The sequence below is a fragment of the Equus caballus genome, chromosome 25 (assembly GCF_041296265.1).
Source record: "Equus caballus isolate H_3958 breed thoroughbred chromosome 25, TB-T2T, whole genome shotgun sequence".
NCBI classification, from domain to species: domain Eukaryota; kingdom Metazoa; phylum Chordata; class Mammalia; order Perissodactyla; family Equidae; genus Equus; species Equus caballus.
This window is the reverse complement of record NC_091708.1, coordinates 43171290-43191845: the sequence shown is the minus strand read 5'-3', so window position 1 is coordinate 43191845 and position 20556 is coordinate 43171290. Positions and strand designations below refer to the sequence as shown.

The following is a 20556-nucleotide window of genomic DNA, read 5'->3' as shown; positions in this document are numbered from 1 at the left end:
AATCTGGGTGATGAACACTCATTTGACTCAAATGGGCTATTTTTTTTTCAAGTGGCCTGACCTTTTTTTAAAAAACAGCTTTATTGAGATGTAATTTACATGTCATAAAACTCATCCATTTAAAGTGTGTAAATCAATGATTTTTAGTATATTCATAGGATTATGCAACCACCATCATAATCTAAGTTTAGAACATTTCCGTCACCCTGAAAAAGAAAGCTTGTACCCATTTGTAGCCATGCCCCGTTTCTCGTCCCCACCCCTGGCCACCACTAACCGCTTTCTGTCTCTATGGATTTGCCTATTCTGGACATTTCATATAAATGGCATCGCACGAAACACGGTCTTTTGTGATTGCCTTCTTTCACCTAGCGTAATGTTTTCAAGGTTCGTCCACGCTGTATCAGCACTTAATTCCTTTTCATTGATGAATAATATTCTTTCATACGAACTACCACATTTTGTTTATCCCTTCATCAGATGAGGACATTTGGGTTGTTTCCACTTTGTGGCTATTATGAGTAATGCTGCTGTGAACACTCATGTACACGTTTTTGGATGTACGTTTTCATGTTTTTGGGTAGATACCAAAGAGTGGAATTGCTAGGTCAGATGTGGACTGTATGTTTACCCTTTTGGGGAACTGCCACAGTGTTGTCCAAAGTGGCTGCACCATTTTTTATTCTCACCAGCCGTATGTGAGGGCTCCAACTTCTCCACATCCTCGCAAACACTTGTTATTGTCTTATTTTATTATAGCCATCCTAGTTAGTGGGTGTCAGTGGTGTCTCATTGTGGTTTTGATTTGCATTCCCCTAGTGGCTAATGATCTCGATCGTCCTTCATGTACTTATTGGCGATTTGTGTATCTTCCATGGAGAAATGTCTATTCCTATCCTTTGCCCATTTTAAAATTGGGTTATTTGTCTTTTCATTACTGAGTTATAAGAGCAATATTTATATTCATAGATACAAGTCCCTTATCAGATATATGATTTGCAAATATTCTCTCCTATTCTGGGGGCTGTCTTTTCACTTTCTTGTTAGTACCATTTGAAGCACCAATTTTGATCAAGTCCAATTTGTCTATTTTCTGTTAGTGGGCTATATTTTATTTCCTTTTATATAGATATCATCTTAATGTAGCATAAAAAGACAAGGAATTTTAGGATACTTAGCAATTGTTTTAAATGGACCTCTAAGGCAGGGATGGTAAGGAGGCTTTATTTCATGTGTCAGCTCTAGCAGATGGATGGTGGCTGATGCCTGTGTTCTGTTATAAAATATTCTCAGGCTGAATCTAGGCTCATGGGAAAAGTGTGCAATGATCGATTAGCAAGGTCTGCCATGGACACGGGAGGGAGAGGGTACCATGTTTTTGCTCTAAGAGATCAAAATAGAGTCTCCCATGGTAACAAGGAAGAATGAAGACTCAGAACCCCTGAGAGAAGACATCCATATGTTCACCTGCCCTTAACTCTCTCTCCCTCTCCAGGCAACCTTGGGTCACCCTCACCTGGGATGGCCAGTGGGCAGGTGAGAGCGAGGAGGAGAACACAGAGATTGAAAGAGATGAGATGGAGAGGCCAGCAGGAGGCTGACAAAGGAGCCAGCACGGACTCCCTGGAGTCTTGTTAATATGGAACAGCCCCAATTTGGCATGGGTGCGGGAACAAAATAAAAGCCAAGAAATGTTCCCATAGTCATCTCAGGGGAGACGAATACGTGCCACTTAAAAAAATGGTTCTACTTTTAAAAAACATTAAATCCTTATATAGGATGGAAAACAGAGGAAGGAATCTTGCCGACAACGGCTTTAAATGGGGCCTGGAAGGAAAGCGTGAGCCCCTCCTGATGAAATCTCGAGTGTGGCCCGAAAACTCTCCTGAGCATCGACTCTGCTTCAGATCACCACTTTACCCAGCCACTGTCTGCAGGTTCTTGGAGCTGACCAGTCTCCGGGTACACTGGGTTTTTTGCTGTGCCTCTACCAGAGCTCCATGGGGGAGGCCTGGAAGCCATGGAACCATCCATCATCTGGGCTTTGCCTCTTGACTTCTCTTTGAAACACCTCAGCCCCGGAAGAATGTCTCACTGGAAGCCATTGCGCAGGAGCCAAATGCCAAGCAAAGAGAGAAAGACCCCTTTCCGGTTCCCCGTCTCCACTTTGGAGCCCCCATCCGACACACACACACACACATGCACGCACACCCCAGGATGCAAATGATAACTGTGGAGCCATCACTTGTGAAGCTTGACAGAAAATAATGAGAAACACTAAATCTTTTATAAGGTCAACACTCGCCTTAGCCGAGCAGCTGTCAAACAAGAAAAGAATTTAGCGCTGGAGCCACGAAACTTCCATCGGCTCATTAAGCCCAACAGGGCCCGGGCCTGGCGTGGCGGAGGAGACGCGGGGCCTTCCGTTTTGTGTCAGTAATTTGCGGCGAGGAGGCAAGAAGAAACAGCCAGCGCCAAAGGGGCCGAGGGGGTGGCTGGGGAATCGTTAGCGCGCCAGGAGCGGCCTTGGCTCCTAATTGGAAGCATTGGGCATTATCAACCGAGGATTTGCCTCAGTTCCCTGACAGCTAGTGGGCCCAAAATGATCGCCCACTTGTCAGTGTAAAAGACCATTAAAAACAAACCATTTTGATTTAATTGGAGGCGGTGCACTGTGGGGCCAGGTGAGGAGGCTCGTCAGCCCCACTCACCCGGGCTGCCGCCTCGCTCCCCTGGTGCCCGGGGCTGGGGGCGGGGGCCATGTGTGTGTGTTTTCCAGACTTTTCGCCTTTCAAAAACTGTCTGAGAAGGGAGTGAATGGGAGACAGAACGAGACTTCACAGCAGCAGCCAGGGCTGTTTTCAATGGGGTTGTCAACAAATGCTGTGACAAGCAGAGCTGCCAGGAAGGGGGGTTCCCCCTTTTCTTTTCAGAGCCCAGATGACGGGAGTCTGCTTGGTGCTATTCTGGGAGGTGGCCGTGAGCCATCCAGCTGCAAACGGGCAGTGGGATATTCTAGCGGAGTGCTTAGATGGCCAACACCGCTTAGAAAGATCCGGATATGGACGATTATGGTGGACTCTAATCGTCAATGGAGAACGGGACTTTTTCTTTTAAGCTCAAGTGAGAGCTAAGAAGGGAGTTAGTGAAGGAGATGTGTTGATAGACCCTGCCAGGAGTCTTTGTGAATGGGACAGCCCCCCAGCGACTTGGGCTGGTGTCTGAGCAGTGCTCCCCCAGTGGAGGCCATGGTGCTGATGACACCTGGTTGAGAATTCTACATCATGTTAGTAAGAAGAGGTCACTTGCTATAAATATTAATGTAAACTCCTGAGGGGTTCTCCCACCAGGGCGGGGGCCTCCGAGCACACGGAGCATCTATCTATGGGTAGCTTTTGAGTCAGAGTATAGACTCCCTGATGCAGGGACTGTATGCTTTGCATGTTGATGCTCAGTATCATGAGCACCGTGGGTACTTGATAAATATTAATTGGTGTTTGCCGGATCTCAGAGAGGTCTATATATTTGTATATTAATCTCACCCCCCGTCTCACAAGCAGCCATCTCATTTGCTGCCTACTGCTTCTTCGACAAGGCAACACATGCAGGAGCACACGGTGCTGGGGGGATGTCTTCGGGAGAGTGAGGGGGAGACACACCAGTCGATCCCTTCATAAACCTCCCCTGTTCATTTTGAGGAAGGATCAGGCTGGGAGGAGACACCAGATCCCTGGTGAGCATCAAATTCCAGAGCGCCAGATTTTGCTGCTGAATTTAGACAATGGGGATTCCTTAATTACTTTCTCTGGAAATTTACCTGACAGTGCTTTCTCAGGTAGCGCAAGGTGGTTATCCGGGCGCACGGTTCCTCGGTTGACAGAGTCTTTGATTTTGTGCTTGGTTGCAAATTAAGTCCTTTGCTGAGCCTTCCATGCAGTGCCCGTCAGCGCCTCATCGCTTATTCATATAGGCTGTTGAACAGCTCCTGTGTTACTGCCAGGGCAGCCGGGGACGCACTCAGATGTTCGGTGTCCACCGCCCATCCTGGGGGAGTGCACACAGTGAGGTCTGTGTAGTCTTTCCCCTTTTGTCTTGTTGGAATAATGAGCAGGAAGAATTTTTTCTGGTATCCTTTCAGAAGGAACAGAACTTTTCTGGGGTTGATGAGGCTGACCCTGTCCAGTCACAAATAGGAATATTAAAGTGTCTTCAAAGAGGAGGATGTTGATACCTTATTCGGGACACTGTCCTGGGGAAATGTCAACAGACAGGAAACCTTCAAAGGTCTTGGGGTAACTTGACAGTTGAGGGCACTCCATAGACACTCAAGAAATCTTGGCTGGGTGGCTGAATAGATGAACAGATGGATGGATGGATGAATGAATGGAATGGTTGGATGGATGGATGGTTGGATGGACGGATGGATGGATGGGTGGACAGATGGACGGATGGATGGGCAGACAGAAGCATGGATATGGACAGATAGATGGATAGGTTAGGAGCCTGGGATAAGGCAACAAAGCCCTTAAAAATGCATCTGAGATTCAAACATCCTAAAGATCCTCTGTATCTGCTTTGCTCACCTAAACCTCTAAGTAGAAGAGGTGTTTTATTTTCTTCAGTGGGGTCATTGCCAAGCCCCTGGCCCAGAGAGTAAGCACTCAGACATGGTGGCTGCTACTAATTAGGACTATTATTAGTAATATTCAAATCCAACGGCAATGTCTTCCTGAAATTGCCCCCAAGCAGGGAATATTCACATAGATTCTTATATTAAACGATTCAAGTGACACTGATGGACATGTTCAACCATAATTCATTCAAAAATATGTAGAAAGGCCATTCAAGTTGACAAATCTTCTATGACTGTGAACGAAGGTAGAGAATGGAACACTGAGTGGCAGAGGTCACAGTGTCTGGCTGTCCACTGTCACTGCCACACAGGGTCCCACTTTCTTTTTTTTTTTTTTTTTAAATTGGCACCTGAGCTAACATCTGTTGCCAATCTTTTTCTTCTTCTTCTTCTCCCAAAGCCCCCCAGTACACAGTTGTATATTCTGGTTGCATATCCTTCTAGTTGTGCTATGTGGGGTGCCACCTCAGCATGGCTTATATGAATGGTGCCATGTCCGTGCCCAGGATCCGAACTGGCAAGACTCTGGCTGCCGGAGGGGGGCGCACGAACTTAACCATTCAGCCACGGGGTCAGCACAGGGTCCCGCCTTCTGACGAGAACTCTCTGCCCTGAGGAACAGCCAAGACTCTGGGCATCGAAGAAGAAACAGGGTCTGACCTCGGGTGTTTGCATTGCTGTCACTTAGAAGGGGAGCAGGTGGTTCCGTGGGGCTCGAGAAGGGGAAACAAGCAGGTGGTGGAAGGCAGAAGGAGGCAGATTCCAGCTGAACTTGAGAAAGAAGTTGCTGAGGACTGAATTATGTCCCTTTAAAATCCACGTGTGAAGCCCTACCCACAGTGTGATGGTATTTGCAGGCGGGGCCTTTGGATGTAATGACTGTAGATGAAGTCGGGAGGGTGGGACCCCTATGATGGGATTAGCGCCCTTATGAGAAGAGACACCAGAGAGCTTGCTTTCTCTCTCTCCACACAAGGACACAATGAGAAGATGGCCGTTTGCGAGCCAGGAAGAGAGTCCTCACCACGACCTACCCCCGCTGGCACCTTAATCTCGGACTTCAAGCCTCCAGCACTGAGAGAAACGTGTCTGTTGTTTAAGGCACCCCGAGTATGGTATTTTGTTACAGCTGTCTGAGCAGACGAAGACAGAAGTTCATAATCCTTAGGGCTGTTTAGCAGACAACAGGCTGTCTCCAACGGGCATTCAAGGTCCCAACATGCTCCATATCAAACATACAAAAGTGCACCCACCTGCCATAGTCAACATGCCCTTTAAACATAACTGCGTCAGCGGAGTTGACATTGACTCAGGGAGCTGGGGGAGCTGCTTGCTGAAAAGGCAGGTTTAGGGGCTTCCTCAGTCCCACTGGGTCAGGGTCCCGGGTGGCACCCTGGAATCTGCAGTTTAAACCTCTCCTCAGAGGACCCCAGCCAGGCTTGAGAGCCACCATGTAGAGGAGCAGGTGCCAAGGCCCCGCCCACCTCAGAGAATGTGGCTCCATGGCCTTCCCCTGGCCTGGCCCATGCCAAGCGCATCACAGCACAGCTGCACTGGGCCCCCTCTGTTACTACCCCCACTGTACAGATACAGACACAGAGGCCAGCAGGAGGCAGGCTGGGACCAGGAGCGTCTGTGTGGCTTCCGGCCCGCAGGCTCAGCCCTCCGCTATACTGCGTCTCTGCCTCACGCCTTTCGATACAGCAAGCCTGAACCCCGATCAATGGCCTCTTCCCTCTTTAGCCTTGGGGCCAAACTGCAATTTAAAAGATGCTCAGGGGTTTTATCAAGGTCCAAAGGCTTTCAGGGCAGTGGGAAGTTTTGTTTATTGCAAGGGCTTAAATCAGCCAGAGCAGGGCTGGCCACGACCCTCTGGACACCTATAAAAACCTGAGTTCCTGACTGCCCTTCTCTTTCCTTCCCAGGTCCTGCATTTAGCCCCCGCTGGCCCCTGACCTCAGCTGCAGGTCCTTAGTATTTATCGGCTCTTCCAGGGCCGGAGGGCTGGATGCAGCCTGCCAGAGGGTCCAAGCCCCCACTCTGCCACCTGTTAACTGTGACCCTGGGGCACGTGACTTTAAGCCTCCAAGCTCTGGTTTCCTCCTCTCTGAGACAGTGTGACTTCTCACTACCACATAGGGTTATTGAGAATACTGTCGTGCAATGAGATCGTCATCAAAGCACACAGCCCCGAACGAAAAAGGTGCTCCGGATGTGTGAGTTGGTCATGGTGTCTTTGTTGCTGCCATCTGGGAACACCCACTGTCTTCAGAGTATCTTCTTGGATGCCCTTCCATCTGTACTTCCGGCCAGTGGACTTTGGTCAAACTCCCCACGTTTTTTTTGTGCCACTCTAAGACATCATTTTACAGGACCTCTTTGAGCAGGGGAAGAGAAGAGGCCCAACAAACATCCCCACATCTTGCTTTCTTCCTCCTCATGTATGTCCTCTGATGCATATCTCATCTCATATCTCCGAGGGAAACCAGGAAGGCTGTGTTTGTTGCTTGTGGCTTTTGGATATAAAGATAGCAGCGTCTTGATTCATCTTGCCTTCACTTTTGACAAAACTCAGTTTGAATGAACCCTGAGTTTGTCCGAGTAAATCATCTAATGCTGTTTATCTGCTAGAACCTGCTACTGGCCACATGCTAGGCACCTTAGCATCCCATCACACCAGCGGTATTGGTGCCTGGTGACAGAGGATGACAAGCAGGGACACATGGAAATGAAGGATTTGTGGGAGACATCGAGGAAGCCATCCCAGAGGTGGCAGACGTTAGCCTGAATCCTTCTCAAGCCTGGGAGATTCTCTTAAGATCATCGAGAATCTGTTCTCTTGGGGATGAGCTGGAAGAAGAAATTGGGCACCCCTGAAGTCCCATCGACTCCCAAAATTCAACATGAGACTCTAGCTATCTCTAGAGATTAGAAATAGATACCTGATGTCAAAACAAGCTGTCTTAGTCTATTTTCTGGTTGATTTTCAACACAAAATTCAAAATATTTTTGTACCCAGTGGGGGAGAAGAACTTTCTGGATTAAACTGAAAATTTCCAGGTGCTGGAAGGATTACGGGGACAGCCAGGCTGGGGGCCCCCAGGATGCAGGGCTGGTCCTGTTAGAAGTGCCAGGTCCCGCTTCCCCCACCATGCCAGCCTCTCTGGGCCCCAACATAGACGCCTGAGATCTCGATCCGTGACCCGGTGTCCCCCAGACTTCTCGAGCTTTCTTGAACTGCTCCAGGAACTTTGCCGCTATCACCTCTCCACCCCCACCCCCCACCACCTTTCCTCTTGTCCTGGTCCCCAGAGCTTCAGCTCTGGCTGTTTGTGACTTGCTAGTATGTGAGCAGCAATGTCACCTTGGGAGCAGGTGCCTAAAAATTCTGTGCCTCCGAGGTGCTGGATCATGTCAAACCAATTAAGGCCCTGCTTTTATTCCTTCAGCGAGTCAGCTCTTCTGCATACTGATCTGATTTATAATGGGGGCTATCTGTATTTAGGGAGGAAACGTCAACTGCGTCAGGACCTCTGAATCATTCTTCCTATTGCCCCGTTTCTGCGTGTGTGTGACACATTCCATCCCTGTGCTCGGCGCCCTACACAGCAGGCAGCAGGGGATGAGTCTTATTCCGAGGCAACAGAGCGACAGGATTCTTAAAATACACGGCGGCTGCAGGGGCCTCGGGGAGGAGCAGCACGTCTGCAATTTCCCCCCTGGGTCTGGAAGGAGTGACTTTGGGGCTGGCCACACCTGCATGGAGAAGGGTCCATCGTCGCGGGCCCTTTGCAGAGGTGGCAGTGGGGGGATGGACAGGCTCAGAGGCCACTCTGGGGGTTTAACAGAGAGTTAGCTTCCCAGCCGGCTATGATTTGTAAGAGAGCTTAAAGGTGGGGAAGAAAATCCTTTCTTAGATTCAGCAGCTTTCGCTAATCAGCAGCATCTCTGGTGTCACTGCTTGGCTGGCTGCTGATTTTTTTCCCCCGCCGTCTCCTGTTCTATTAGGGAGCAGGGGGCCCAGGAGACCCGAGGCAGGGTTAGTCTTCCACAAAGCGAGGAGTTTGATCTCAGCATTCGGAGCACAAGAGCTTGTAAATCAAACTGTTAGCCTAATAGCGTGGGCCATTATTCTAAAGTAGTGGGGCTGAAACCGAAAGCCAAGTGAAAATATAGTCAATTTGTTCATACTTTAGTGACTGAATGACTATGTAATGTCAGTGGGTGTCGGTGCTGTAGAGGAAAGACAAGGGCTGTGGTGGGAGAGGCGGGGTGTTTGGGTTGAAGTGGAGACCCCCAGGTGCTTGGGCAAACCCCCCTTCTATGATGGGTTTTGGATCTCCAGATCTAACATGGACTTGGCCGCAGAGATCCGGACTTTGCTGCTGGGGTGGAGCACCGGCCTCTGACCTTCACGCCTGTTGGAGACAGAATATGAGAAACCAGGCTTGGTCAACAGCTGGGAACGTTTCATGTGCCATCAGGAGGAGCTGGGCTGAAAGGGGCTCGAGCACTGCGACACGTCCCCGGGGAAGGATGGAGAGTCTCCGTCCTTTGAAAACATTTCTTTTTAATAGCCTCACTGGTTCTGGAAAAGTTACGTGTTCTCACCGTAGAAATTCAAACAATGCAGAAAAGAGCATCAGAGAAAATAAAACTCAGCCTGAATCCCACCCCAGACTTCACCGCAGCTGCCACGTGGGGGACCTCCCTTCAGGATGTCTGTCCTTGACACAGACACCTGTAGCAATGCACGGGTGCCTCCATCCAAAGAGGGTCACACAGCAGAGGTTCTTTCCTCCAATAAAATGCGGGGAAATTATTATTGAAGTGGGAAAATATGATTAAAGTGTCAAGAAGTACAGACTAAAGTCCTTATCTTCAGTGGCTGCACAGTAGTTCACGATAGTATATGTTATCATTATGACATGTATATAACATCTCCACTGTGTACTCAAGCCATCACTTGACCCATGGCCCCCAGCCTTTCACCACCGTTGTCAATGCCACCACAAATATTTGGAGCCCCCACCCGTTTGTCTTCAGGCTGTTATCACTGACAGTCTTTTTGTAAAGAAGGATAAACTGCTGTCTGTTCTTCTTGGCTTAATATTAGGTGGCCACAGAATGTGTGGTTCAGACCGGGTCACCTTTGAGAGCAGAAGGCGGCGCTATTCATAGTCCCGCCTCCCCACGGGGCCCGAGGGGGACTGTCCTGGGCCAGAGCCCAGAAAACCCGAGGAGGTTTCTGCAAAAGGCAGGTGAACAGGGTGGGCCAGGCCGGGGCCAGGATTATATTGATGGGTTATTGTTATGGGAAACATCTCCACCCCCTAAACTTAGGTTGGTGTCTCCCCACCATTTCAGGCTGTGAGAACTGGACCCTGGGGGTGGAGCTTCTCCAAACTTCCCCATCTAGCCGTCCACTTGTGCAGTTACCTGTCCACCCAACTCCTTGCCAGTTGCCAGCAGCCCCACAGCAGCGTATCATCAGCGCCAAGAACAGGGCCTGGCATAGAGGTGCTCAATGATGAGATTTGTGAAGGAATGAATGACAAGTGAATGAATGAATGATCACCAGGACCATCCTCTTGGCAGCTGCCTTTTATTGGCGGCTTAATGAGGGTCAGGCACTTTGCTAAACGTTTTATACGTGTGTTCTCCTCGAATCCTCCAGCAGCCCTGCCAGGGGCATCACCAGCCCATTTCACGGAAGAGGAAGCAGGATCTTGGACAGGTAAAGCTACCTGACAGGAGGGGATGGCGGGGTTCCCGTGTGACCCAGGTCTGGGTGACCCTGGGGTCACGCACACACATGCATACCACGCTGCTTCCCTCCTCCCTCCCCGCCGGCCACCATGCTGTGCCCTGCAGGCCGCAGCACACAGCATGAAGACCAGGAGAGAGCCCCCACACCGCCGGGCAGAGAGGGTGCCAGCCCACATCCAGCAGTCCCCCACTCACCGGTGGGAGCCATGAGTTCACGTCCCATCCCCCCAGTGGGAACCTGAGGAAAGGTCAGAGCTGTTCCCCCTTACGGCTCACTCTGGGTTTGGGGTCTCCACCTCCAAGAGCCCCTGCAACCCCTCACACATGGCTCCTTGACCACCGAACTTGGGATCATGGAACCTGAGGTTGGAAGAGAGCTTCAAGAACTAGAGCTAACCCCTCATTGTCAGATAAGGAGACTGCGGCCCAGAGAGGGTCAGCAGCTGGCCCAGGCCTCCCAGCTGCTCGTGGCACAGTACAAATGTCCCAGTAGGAAGGCCACCTGCCAGCTGTCAGCTGACCTCCCCCTGGGCACTGGCTGTCCCGTGGCAGTTGCTGGTCACACAGACCAGAAAGAAGCGCTGGAGTCTGGGAGCCCAGTCTCTGCCGGGACTCTGCGGGGCCCCACAGGGAATCTCCCTGAGGGATGTCTCTTCACCTTTCCTTGGTCTCTCTTGGGCTCACGACTGGTGCGTGCCCTGTGTCATGCCGAGGAGGGGAGGGTCTTGGCAGCCCCTTTGCAGGGTGGGGAGGGTCTGGCAGCCCCGTTGGCAGAGGCAGCCCCCTCGTGGGCTGGCAGGGCTGGTGCAGAAAGCCAGCCTGCTCCGCCACATTGACCCCGCCCAAGGAGCAGGCCACGGTGCCCCCGCCTGCTGCTTTTCCATGTGAAAGGTGTTTAATTATTTCTGACAGAGTTCAGCATCGACATCTGTTCGCGAGCGGGGAGAGTCCATTTAGGTTATCCATCACTGTGACAGGTTCAACTTTTTGGAAACGCTTTTTCCTTTCATAATGGGACGCGAGTAGGGAGGGGCTGGGGCGGCGGATCAGCGGAGACACGAGGCACAGACAAAGACCCTCCTGGGGCCTTGCATGATGCTGCGGACAGCGGCAGCCGTGTCGCGGAGGATGGACTCCGGCTGCACTGGCCCCTCTGAGTCGGGACCCAGTCAGCGGCTGCCAGAGCTGATGGGCACCGGGACGTTTAGGTTGAGAATGGGGGTTTCATTGGGTCTGTGAAAGATTTTTAAATCGTCATTCTGCGTTGTACTGGTCATTCATTCATTCACCTACTCCTTCATTCATTCTTTCCACAGACATCTACTGACCACCTCCCAGGTTCCAGGCACCACACTGGGCTCTGTGGACATGGTGGGGATACAGCAGGCATGGTCCTTGTGGACTCATGTTTCATAGGGGAAGATGGACATTGGACAACTAATTGGCCAGTTAATTAATTAATTACAGCACAGATCGGTACCATGAAGGGGAAGAGAGGAGCCCTTGATGGGAAGAGGGGACTTGCTGGGGTGTGGCCAGGAGGCATCACAGCCCAGCCATCAAGAGAAGAGGCCCTGCATTAGGCAGGGACCCCCCTTCTCCCAGGGCAAGTTCCTTCAGCTCTCTGGGCCTCAGTTTCCACATCAATAGAATGGGGATAGCTATGAGATAATGCCTGTTCAGCACTGGGCATGCAGTAAGAGCTCAATAAATACTTTTCGTGCTGGTTCTTCCCAACAGGGGAGGCGCTGAGCGCTGCATCCTTGATGGCAGCCCTCTGGGGAACCAAGGGCCTCTGCAGGGCTGTACGGGGGGCGCCCAGGGATGAGCCCTGCTCTGAGTTCTGCAGCTGAACTTCCAGAGTCCCATGAACATCCCCAGAGAAGATGGAAAACACCCCGTAAGTCCCAGGGCTTGCGTGTTTATTCTCCGCCTCACTATTTCTATGACACGGTGGGCGATGCGTCCTAGCTTGGGCCCTGCAGTCAGAGGAACGGGCAGCCATGCACTGGGTGGGGAGAGCACAAGCCCCCTCTGCCTGTCCTCTGCACTGCGTGGGTGAGGATACTCGCCTGAAATAATACACATTGATGACTTAGCGCCGTGCCTGCCCCCGAACAAAGGATAGCATCCCCGCAGGTTGGCTGTTGCTGTTCATAAGAGTATTTTGTAACAACAATCTAAGGACTGGAAGACACCCACGGTCAGAGAAACTCTTTTGTCTATTTCCGCCTCGCGCTTCTTCTCTGGGCCAGGCATGTGGGGATGCGGGCGTGCAAGCCAGGTGCTCCTGACACAGGAGAATCGGGGTGACCTGGCTGGAGGGTGTTGGGGACGGGGGGGTCCCTTTCCTTGATGCACTGGGGGAAGACCCCCTGAGCCCTTCATTGTGCATTGCCTTCGGAGCTACAGGTAGATTCTGAGTCACAGACCAGGGGGCTGAGAGGGGCCAGAGGCAATGCTGTAGAGCAGAGCGCTGTGGAGGGCATCTCGTGCCTGAGGAGCCATGGGTCCCGTCCCTCCCCAGGCAGCATCCCCCCGATGCCTGCATCCCCATGGACTTTGGGAAAATCTGAGAGAGAAGAGCAAAGGAGGAAAAGCAACAGGAGGGGCCAGGAAAGAGGCTGTGGGTGGAAACTACCGAGTGTGAGAGAGAGAAGGGGGAAGAGGGATGTGGTTACAAAGGCAGGAAATTGAGAGAGACAGAGAAACCAGAGTTAAGCGGTCCTGCCGAGGCCAGGGCAAAGAAGCTTCAGAGCCGCAGCATTGCAGTGCCTCGCAGCATCCCTTGCATGGTGCCCGGTCCTGCTCCTGTGCACAGGGGTGGCTGGCTGATGGCGGCAGGGTGAGTGGTCACTGACGTATGCTGACGGAGGCCACTTGGGCAGGACATGAGAGGCCACATCAAGGCGGGCAAGCAGGCTTCTCTGGCAAAGCCCGGCAGCTTGTTCGATTGCATTAGGCTCAGGAAGGCACCGGCCCCTTCATTGTCTAAATTGCAGTTTAACTCAACATTGCAGCCAGCTGGGGGCTGGCCAGGTACATTGTTTTGTCCAGCTGTCTTCCCGGGGCCAGGAATGTCCCTCGTGGTCCCTTAGAAAGGCTTGCTGGGCCCGAGTCAGGCATGCACAGCCCCCTCCCATCCCGAAGCCGCTCTCTCCACGTCTCCCAGTGCCTCTCCTCTGTACGACGCCCCCAGTCTTGCCTTGTTCGTCCCCTGCTAAAAGGTGCTGAAAGTGAGGTCCATCCAGGTGCTACAGGGCTACATGGCCTAATGACGCCGGGTCAGATCTGAGGCCAGAGCACAGCAGGTGTTAGTTCTCTGGGTGCATGTTGTGCCCTCATGAGACATGTGCTCCATCTCCCAGGGAGGGTTAGCGCTGGTGGCATGGAGCTGTCTTGCATCCCCAAATCCCCAGTGCTGGATGTGGTGCATCGATGACCCCATCAGTGGAGGGGTTTGACCCAGTGTCCGCCCGGTGGACAGACACCCAGGCTCCATGGTCAGATGGCCCAGGTTCAGCCCAAGGCTGCCGCTTACCAGCACGCGCCATGTTTCCTGTCTGAAACAGGAATGCAGTAGCAGCCGCTCTCCAACGAGTGTGAAGAGTCAAGGACGTGGAACTCAGTGCCCGGCACTTAGGAAGTGCTCAAAAAATGTTAGTTATTGCTTTCACTGTTATTACTGTTATCGTTGTCATTGTTATGCCAATCCGTGGTTAGAAGCCCACAGAACCCCACTGTCTAGAGGACAGGTAAAGACCAGGCAAGGTGAGCGGCGCCCGCCCCAGGGCGGAAAGCGGCAGTTGGAGGCGAGACTGACCTTCTGGAAGTGAGGCATATGCCAGAGGGCATCCAGCTTCACCGGGGGCTTGTACTTCCTCAGCTGACTGCTCCGGGTCTCATACAGCTTCCCCAGGATCACCTGCAGGCCAGAGGAGTGCAAAGGTGAGATGGTAGCTGGCTCCTGGAGAAGCCTGAGCTACGAGGAAGGGCGCGAGGGCGGAGGGTCGGCATTCCTGGTGCTGCAGACCTGGGGCTCATATTCCTCCTGGCTCTGGCCCGTCTCCGAGTCTGACTTCACGGCACCTGCGCTCCTGGCCCTGCCCCTGGCCACGGCCCAATGGACTTGGGAGCGGGACCACCTGATGCCAAGAGCATGTTGTTCTGGGTTCTGGTTTGACCCTAGAACACCCCGGGTTCTGGCATGCAGCCGCCTTGAGGGCAGGGACGGTGTCCCAGGCAACCTTGACATTTCCTCCGTAGCTAACCCAGCCCTGGCGATTAGTAGGGACTCCACTGTGTCGGAATGAAGAGTGCATGGTTCAGGGGACGGTTGCCGTTTCTCAGGAGCAGGTCCTACCGTGCCTGCCTGCTCGCGGGAGAGGAAGGACGGCTCCTTTTGGGAGAGGGCTTCAGGGACTCGGTTCAGAGCCCACGAGGTCTCTGTGGGTGGGATTTCAAAGGCACAGAGGGAGTCCCACTCCTCCTCAACTTCATACTGACCTGACTTTAACTGAAGATGCCACGACCCTATCAACCCCCTTTTATTGACTTATTTTGTTAATCAATTGTATTAGTTTTATTGAATGTGCCTGTGGGTAACTTACAAGCCCTTTGGATCAGCTGTCCTCTCTGCCTTCTAGAACAGTTTTGACACTTTATCTTTGAACCCAAGCAGAGAGGCTGTCTAGCCGGGGGTTAACAAGCTGGGTGTCAGAATTGGAGGGGTGCTGGCAAGTCATGTCACCTTTCTAGGCCTCACTTCCCTGCACTGAAAGTGGGGTAGTGATGCCTAACAAACAGCGTTATTGTAGGACTTGCTGAGTTAAGCTTTGAGCGGAGTCTGGCCCGAGATGATTGCTCGTTAAACGGAAGCCATTACCAAGAATTTCGTTGAGGGGCATCACCATCCAAACTCCAGGACATCCTTAGCTGCTGCGGAGACAGGCTTCCTCTTGGATGGTGGCAATTTCACCTTGCAAACTGACCATCTCATCAACCCCAATAAATTGCTTATCAACCCCAGACAGCAGCCCCCAGGGTTTGGTGGGTCTGGGTGCTCATGGCCGTTTGTTAGAAAACCTATCAGCCACAAAGAATCTTGGAACGGGAAGAGAACTCTGGGCTTGGTTCCACAGTGTATTCTGAGTGCCTACTTCATGCTAGGCGTGTCATGGCGGGCCCTAATTTAATCTGACCCCCTTTTTTTGCCCAGTGAGGAAACTGAGACCTCAGTGAAGTGGCGGGTCACTCAAAGTCGTGCTCCTGCACCTGGTGCCAGTTCCCAGCCAGTGCTTGGGGTGGAGCCGCTCACACTGGCTGCTCAGGGGCTGCTCTGCTAAAAAAAACGGAGAGGTGCTGGCTGCAGGATTGTCTCCAGAGTCACAGGATGTGTCCTTGGAGGCTCGGGATGCTGTGGACTTGTGACTCTCTGAGTTGCTGTGCAATAGTTACTAATTAAATGACACGACCCTCAGTTGGAGCCATAAAGCAGTTCGTAATGGCAACGCTCCCTCTAAAACTGGTCATTACCATCGTAAGCCGACTCTTTCTTGAGCCATTAACGAATAAACTAGTCATGGGCTGCTTTTAAAATGCTATTACGAAGCTCTGCTCTTGACGGAGCTGGTGTTTCAGAGTCCTCAGACCTCGGAGAACAGCTAAAAGGGGCCCGACCGTCCATAGCACGGCTCCTGGCCCGGCCAGAGGGCACCAGGACCCCTGGGAAGACTCTTCCACTTCCCACTTTGGCCCTAGAATGTCCCAGGCGCTGTCGCTGAACCTGAGCTCTCCCATAATCAGTGGGAGTGGGACCTCGCCATCCAGAAGAGCTTGGACACGCCTGAGTCAAGGCCTGGCTCTGACACCTTCGGCCAGTCACTTAATCTCTCTGAGCCTCAGTTTCCTCATCTGAAAATGCAAACTGAGATGATCTGACGAGACAGTGACCTCAGGGGTGCTCAGGAGGAAAATGCAGGAACTCAGGGCGTGTGTCCAGCCTGGTTCTCGGCACGGAGCATGGCAGGGGGCTGAGGGACAGCATTGCTTGTGACGGTCGTGATGGAATCTGTAAAGCGCCATGTGAACATAAAGCAATTCTGATTTTACAATCATCCGTCTGGACCTACTGGAGAGGAGGCCGACATGAGCTCTCCCAAGGTCCGAATTTCGCGATATTTTAAAGGAAATACTGTTTCAGTATTTTCAAAGGCGTAGGGCAACACAAATTAACAGCTAAAGATGTTTGTCCGGGTAAAAGTCTCACCGAGACTCATCTCATTAGCAATTGGCAGTGTTTGGGCCTCGCTCTGGCGTCCACTCCAGTTTCCCGGCACGGGCACCGCCTCTCTGAGCCTCATTTCCACACCCAGGAGAGAGGGGCGAGGATGCCCAGCTCACGGGCCGCTGCCAGCGTGGACGAGATGATGTACGTGACGTCCGTCAAGGGTTTAGCATGGGGCCCATTCATTAATTTGAAACAGAATGTATTCCTAATGTTCAATAAAATGTGCTCTTTACAGCACCTTCCCAGAAGTGGGCTTTCTCTGTTCCTTTTGCCTAATTGGCCTTTTCTGTATAGACAGTACAGGGCACATTTCTGTCCAGGCCAGGTCAAGTTGGTTTAAAATCTGCTCTCCGGACGTGTGAGGTCGTGGGAGGTTTGGTGAAGGAGGCCCGGAAGGAATCAGGAGACCGGGGTCCAATCCTGCCCCAGAGGCACCCGGCCAGCTTGCCAGTGACCCCGGCCAGAAACTTCCACTCTGGGGGCTTACGTAGGGGTTATAAACTGACGGTCGCCAAGGCCCTCTCCGGCTCTAGATTTCTGTGATGCCTCGTCTGCACCGCAAGAAACAACGTGATTCCCCTCTCACCCCCACACCCCCCTGCAGCGACGGACAGGCACGAATGTCATCTCAAAGCTTTGCCCCTGCCAGCACCCCCGAACCCCGCTTCCCCCCACCAGTCGGCCGCTCAGGACTGAGCGCTGCATTTACCTTGTGTTTTTTCTCCAGTTTAATGGCTTTCTGGGTGGCCTTTTGTTCCTGCACCCAAAGCTGCTGGTACCGGTGCTGCAGCAGATCAAAGAAGGGGGTGGAAGGCCTGCCGGGGAGAATCCAGACAGGCCTGAGGTCTTGGAAGGGCCAGCAGCACCCTCTCTCCCGAGGACACCCATGGGGAGCTCCAGGGCTGTGGCTACCCAGCCTGTGGGGGCTACAGGGCAAACCGCTCTCCCCCAAGGCTGCCAGAGGCTCTCTCCAGCCTTCTAAAGCCATGGAAGAAACAGGTGCCTTGCTTGAGTCATTCAACAAACATTTACTGCATGTCAACCAAGTGCCCGGCCTGAGATGGTGACGAAGACTCTCCCTTTCACCAGATTTTAGGCAGGCTCCTCTATACCCTCTTTTCAACTAGGCCTTATCCTCGGGCCCTACCCTTGGCCTGCTGAAGTCAGTCTTAGCAAAGAACCCTGCTAAGTCAGTCCTGCCACCCTCGATATCCCTGCTATCTGATCACTCTGACTGATCCTAAGTCAGTTTAGAATCCCCCCACCCTTGATGTCTCCTCTTAGAAACTTTACACCCACTCACCTTTGCACTCTGCTCCTCGGCTATAAATGCCCACCTGAGTTGTGTGCAGAACTGAGCCCACTTCTATACTGAAGTCACTTTCCTCTTTTGCAATAGTACTGAATAAAATCTGGCTTTGCAACTTTTAGAATCCAGCTCTGGTTGTGACAAGAGTCTCCAGCCAAGGAGCACTTATCCTGTGCAGAGTATTTTGTTCGCACCATCCCTTCACAGCACTGTAAAGTGGGCACAGATATTATCCCCATCCTAGAGATCAAGAGTAAGGTCCCACAGCAGTGAGGCCGTGCTGTGAGAGAGACCTGCTCAGTGTAACCAAATAGGTAATGAGGGAAAGCTCTTTACAGAAGAACCAGAGCTAATGAATGCAGGAGGAATAGACTAGAGGGGAAGGGAATCATTCTTTTACAATTCCCAATGAAATCATGGATTTAGGTAACAATCACCAGTGGCTGCTAAAGTGACTAGTTGGAAGGCAGAGGGGAACTTTATAATGGGTGGGTCAGGCTGCCACAGCTGAGCCAAATGATCAATTTTTTTTATTGTGGTAAAATACATGTAACATAAAATTTACCAAAATGATCAATCTTAGCATCACTGAAAGTGACAAACAGACATTGTGCCGGGAGTGACGCCATAGGAGGTATGCAGCACCATCCACCCAATATTTGGGGGAAAAAACCCAGAGGTTCTGATTCAGGAAGTGGGGGGAGGGGGAGCCAAGAAGTAGAATTTTTAGCAAATATAGGATGTAGTTCAGATACGGGATGTGGTGGGTGGAATGGCGGCCCCTGAAAATATATATTTCTATCTTGATCCCTGGAACCTGTGAATATGGCTTTATTCCGAAAAAGGGCTTTTGCAGCGGTAGTCAAGTTGAGGATCTCAAGATAGGGTAAATAGTTACGTAAGTGCTTTCTAGGATTGGCCTCAAATCCAACGGCAAGTGCCCTTATAAGAGATGCACAGAAGAGAGACGCAGAGAGAAGAGGAGAAGGTGATGTGAACGTGGAGGCAGAAAGCGGAGTGATGCTGCCAGAAGCCGAAGAACGCCTGGAGCCCCCAGCGGGTGGCAGAGTCAGGGAGAGACTCTCCCCAGAGCCGCTGGAGGGAGCAGGGCCCTGCGGACACCTTCCTCTCAAACCTCTGGCCTCCAGACTAGAAGAGAATCCATTTCTGTTGCTTTAAGCCCCCAGGTTTGTGGTGATGTGTTTCGGCAGCCCCAGGAAACTAGGGTATGGGGGTTCCTCAGCTCACACTTTGGGAAACGCTGATGGAATCTGCCATCCAGGGAAAGTCTGGTGACAAGGAATCAGTCTTGCACGGCGGAAGGACCCACACAGCAGCATTTTGCAAGCTGTCATGTGTGTGCGCGGATCCCTGGGGGATCTCGTTAAAGGCACGTTCCGGTTCCATGGGTCTGGAGTGGCTGGAAGTGCTTCCCCAGGACCCACACTTCGAGGCTTAGGCCATTGAGACCCTCTAGCCCCCTGAGGTCACGGGAAGTTGGAGTCAGTCGTTTCCGAGCAGGTGTGTACACACATTCTGTCTAGGGAGGGGACCCCCCAGCTTCTGTCCATCGCATTTTCAGAGGTGCAAGCACCCCAGGAAAGCTTCAGAGACTCTCATCTTCCCCAGTGACCTTCTTTCACAGACAAGGGAATGAGAAAATGGGGCTACTGAGAAGAGAGGTGATTCCCCAAGATCATACAGTGAAGGACCAGAGACTGCAAACCTCAAGTCTCTGGCCTTGTGTTTGATTGGCCTGCACAGCGGTCTTAAAAGACTTTGAAATCATTGTCAATACTGAAAAATTGGGAAATTTTACATTAAAACCCAGCTTTCTAGATTGTCTTGAAAATGCGTAGGTCCTGACCGTGTGGGCCTGCATTCCTATGCAGCAACGGTTGGCTAAAGCTGAGGATCGGGTGCCATTTAGCCCCAGTCCTCTCCCTTCCCTATTGCCCTTCTACCAGAAGCTCTGCTACCTGCTCGGCCCCTCCAAGTATGAGATTTTTGTGAACCCAGAGACAGATGTAGAGCTGGACTGGACCTAAATATCCACCCCCTACTCTCCCACCCGACCTGTGCTCCTGGCACAGTCTGCCTCCCTTACGTGAGGACCTCTTTGAGACTGGGCTGAGCTGGGACTCTATTTGAGTGGAGGTTCAGTGGCTTTGACGCGCCGCTTGCGCTCAGAGGTCTCTTTACAGAGCAGCCTGCAGTGCATCTACAAACAGCGGCTCTTTGTTTTCCGTTTCCTTTACCCCTGTGGCGACTTTTATTACTTAATTATTACACTCCCCATGCTTCTGAGCCGCCTAATTTATGGCTGTGCTTTCTAATGACACGAGATGCGTCATCTCGCAGTATCTACCCCAAGAGGCCATTCACAACAGAAAAGCTCTCTTCCCAGCAGCCCCCCTCGCATCCATCACGGCAGCCCTCCCCTCGAAGCCCGCCTCGCTGACCGCCTTGTGTCCTGCCCCAGCCAGCCGATCTTATCACCTGGCAGGGAGGGGCTCGGAGCCAGAGAGCAGCCAACAGCCCTTGAGAGTCACAACG

The 20556-nt window shown here is 52.0% G+C and overlaps 1 protein-coding gene across 2 annotated transcripts in view; it reads right to left on the bottom strand.

The window, feature by feature from the left end:
- CFAP77 (cilia and flagella associated protein 77) overlaps window positions 1-20556 on the bottom strand; it is a 125430-nt gene that overhangs the window by 10350 nt on the left and 94524 nt on the right. For both annotated transcript variants that reach the window (XM_070251993.1, XM_005605898.4), the window contains 2 exons: window positions 17401-17506; window positions 14226-14327 (listed from right to left, as the gene is read on the bottom strand). In XM_070251993.1, the coding sequence (XP_070108094.1) occupies window positions 14226-14327; window positions 17401-17506 (208 nt within the window). The remainder of the gene's footprint in view (window positions 1-14225; window positions 14328-17400; window positions 17507-20556) is intronic.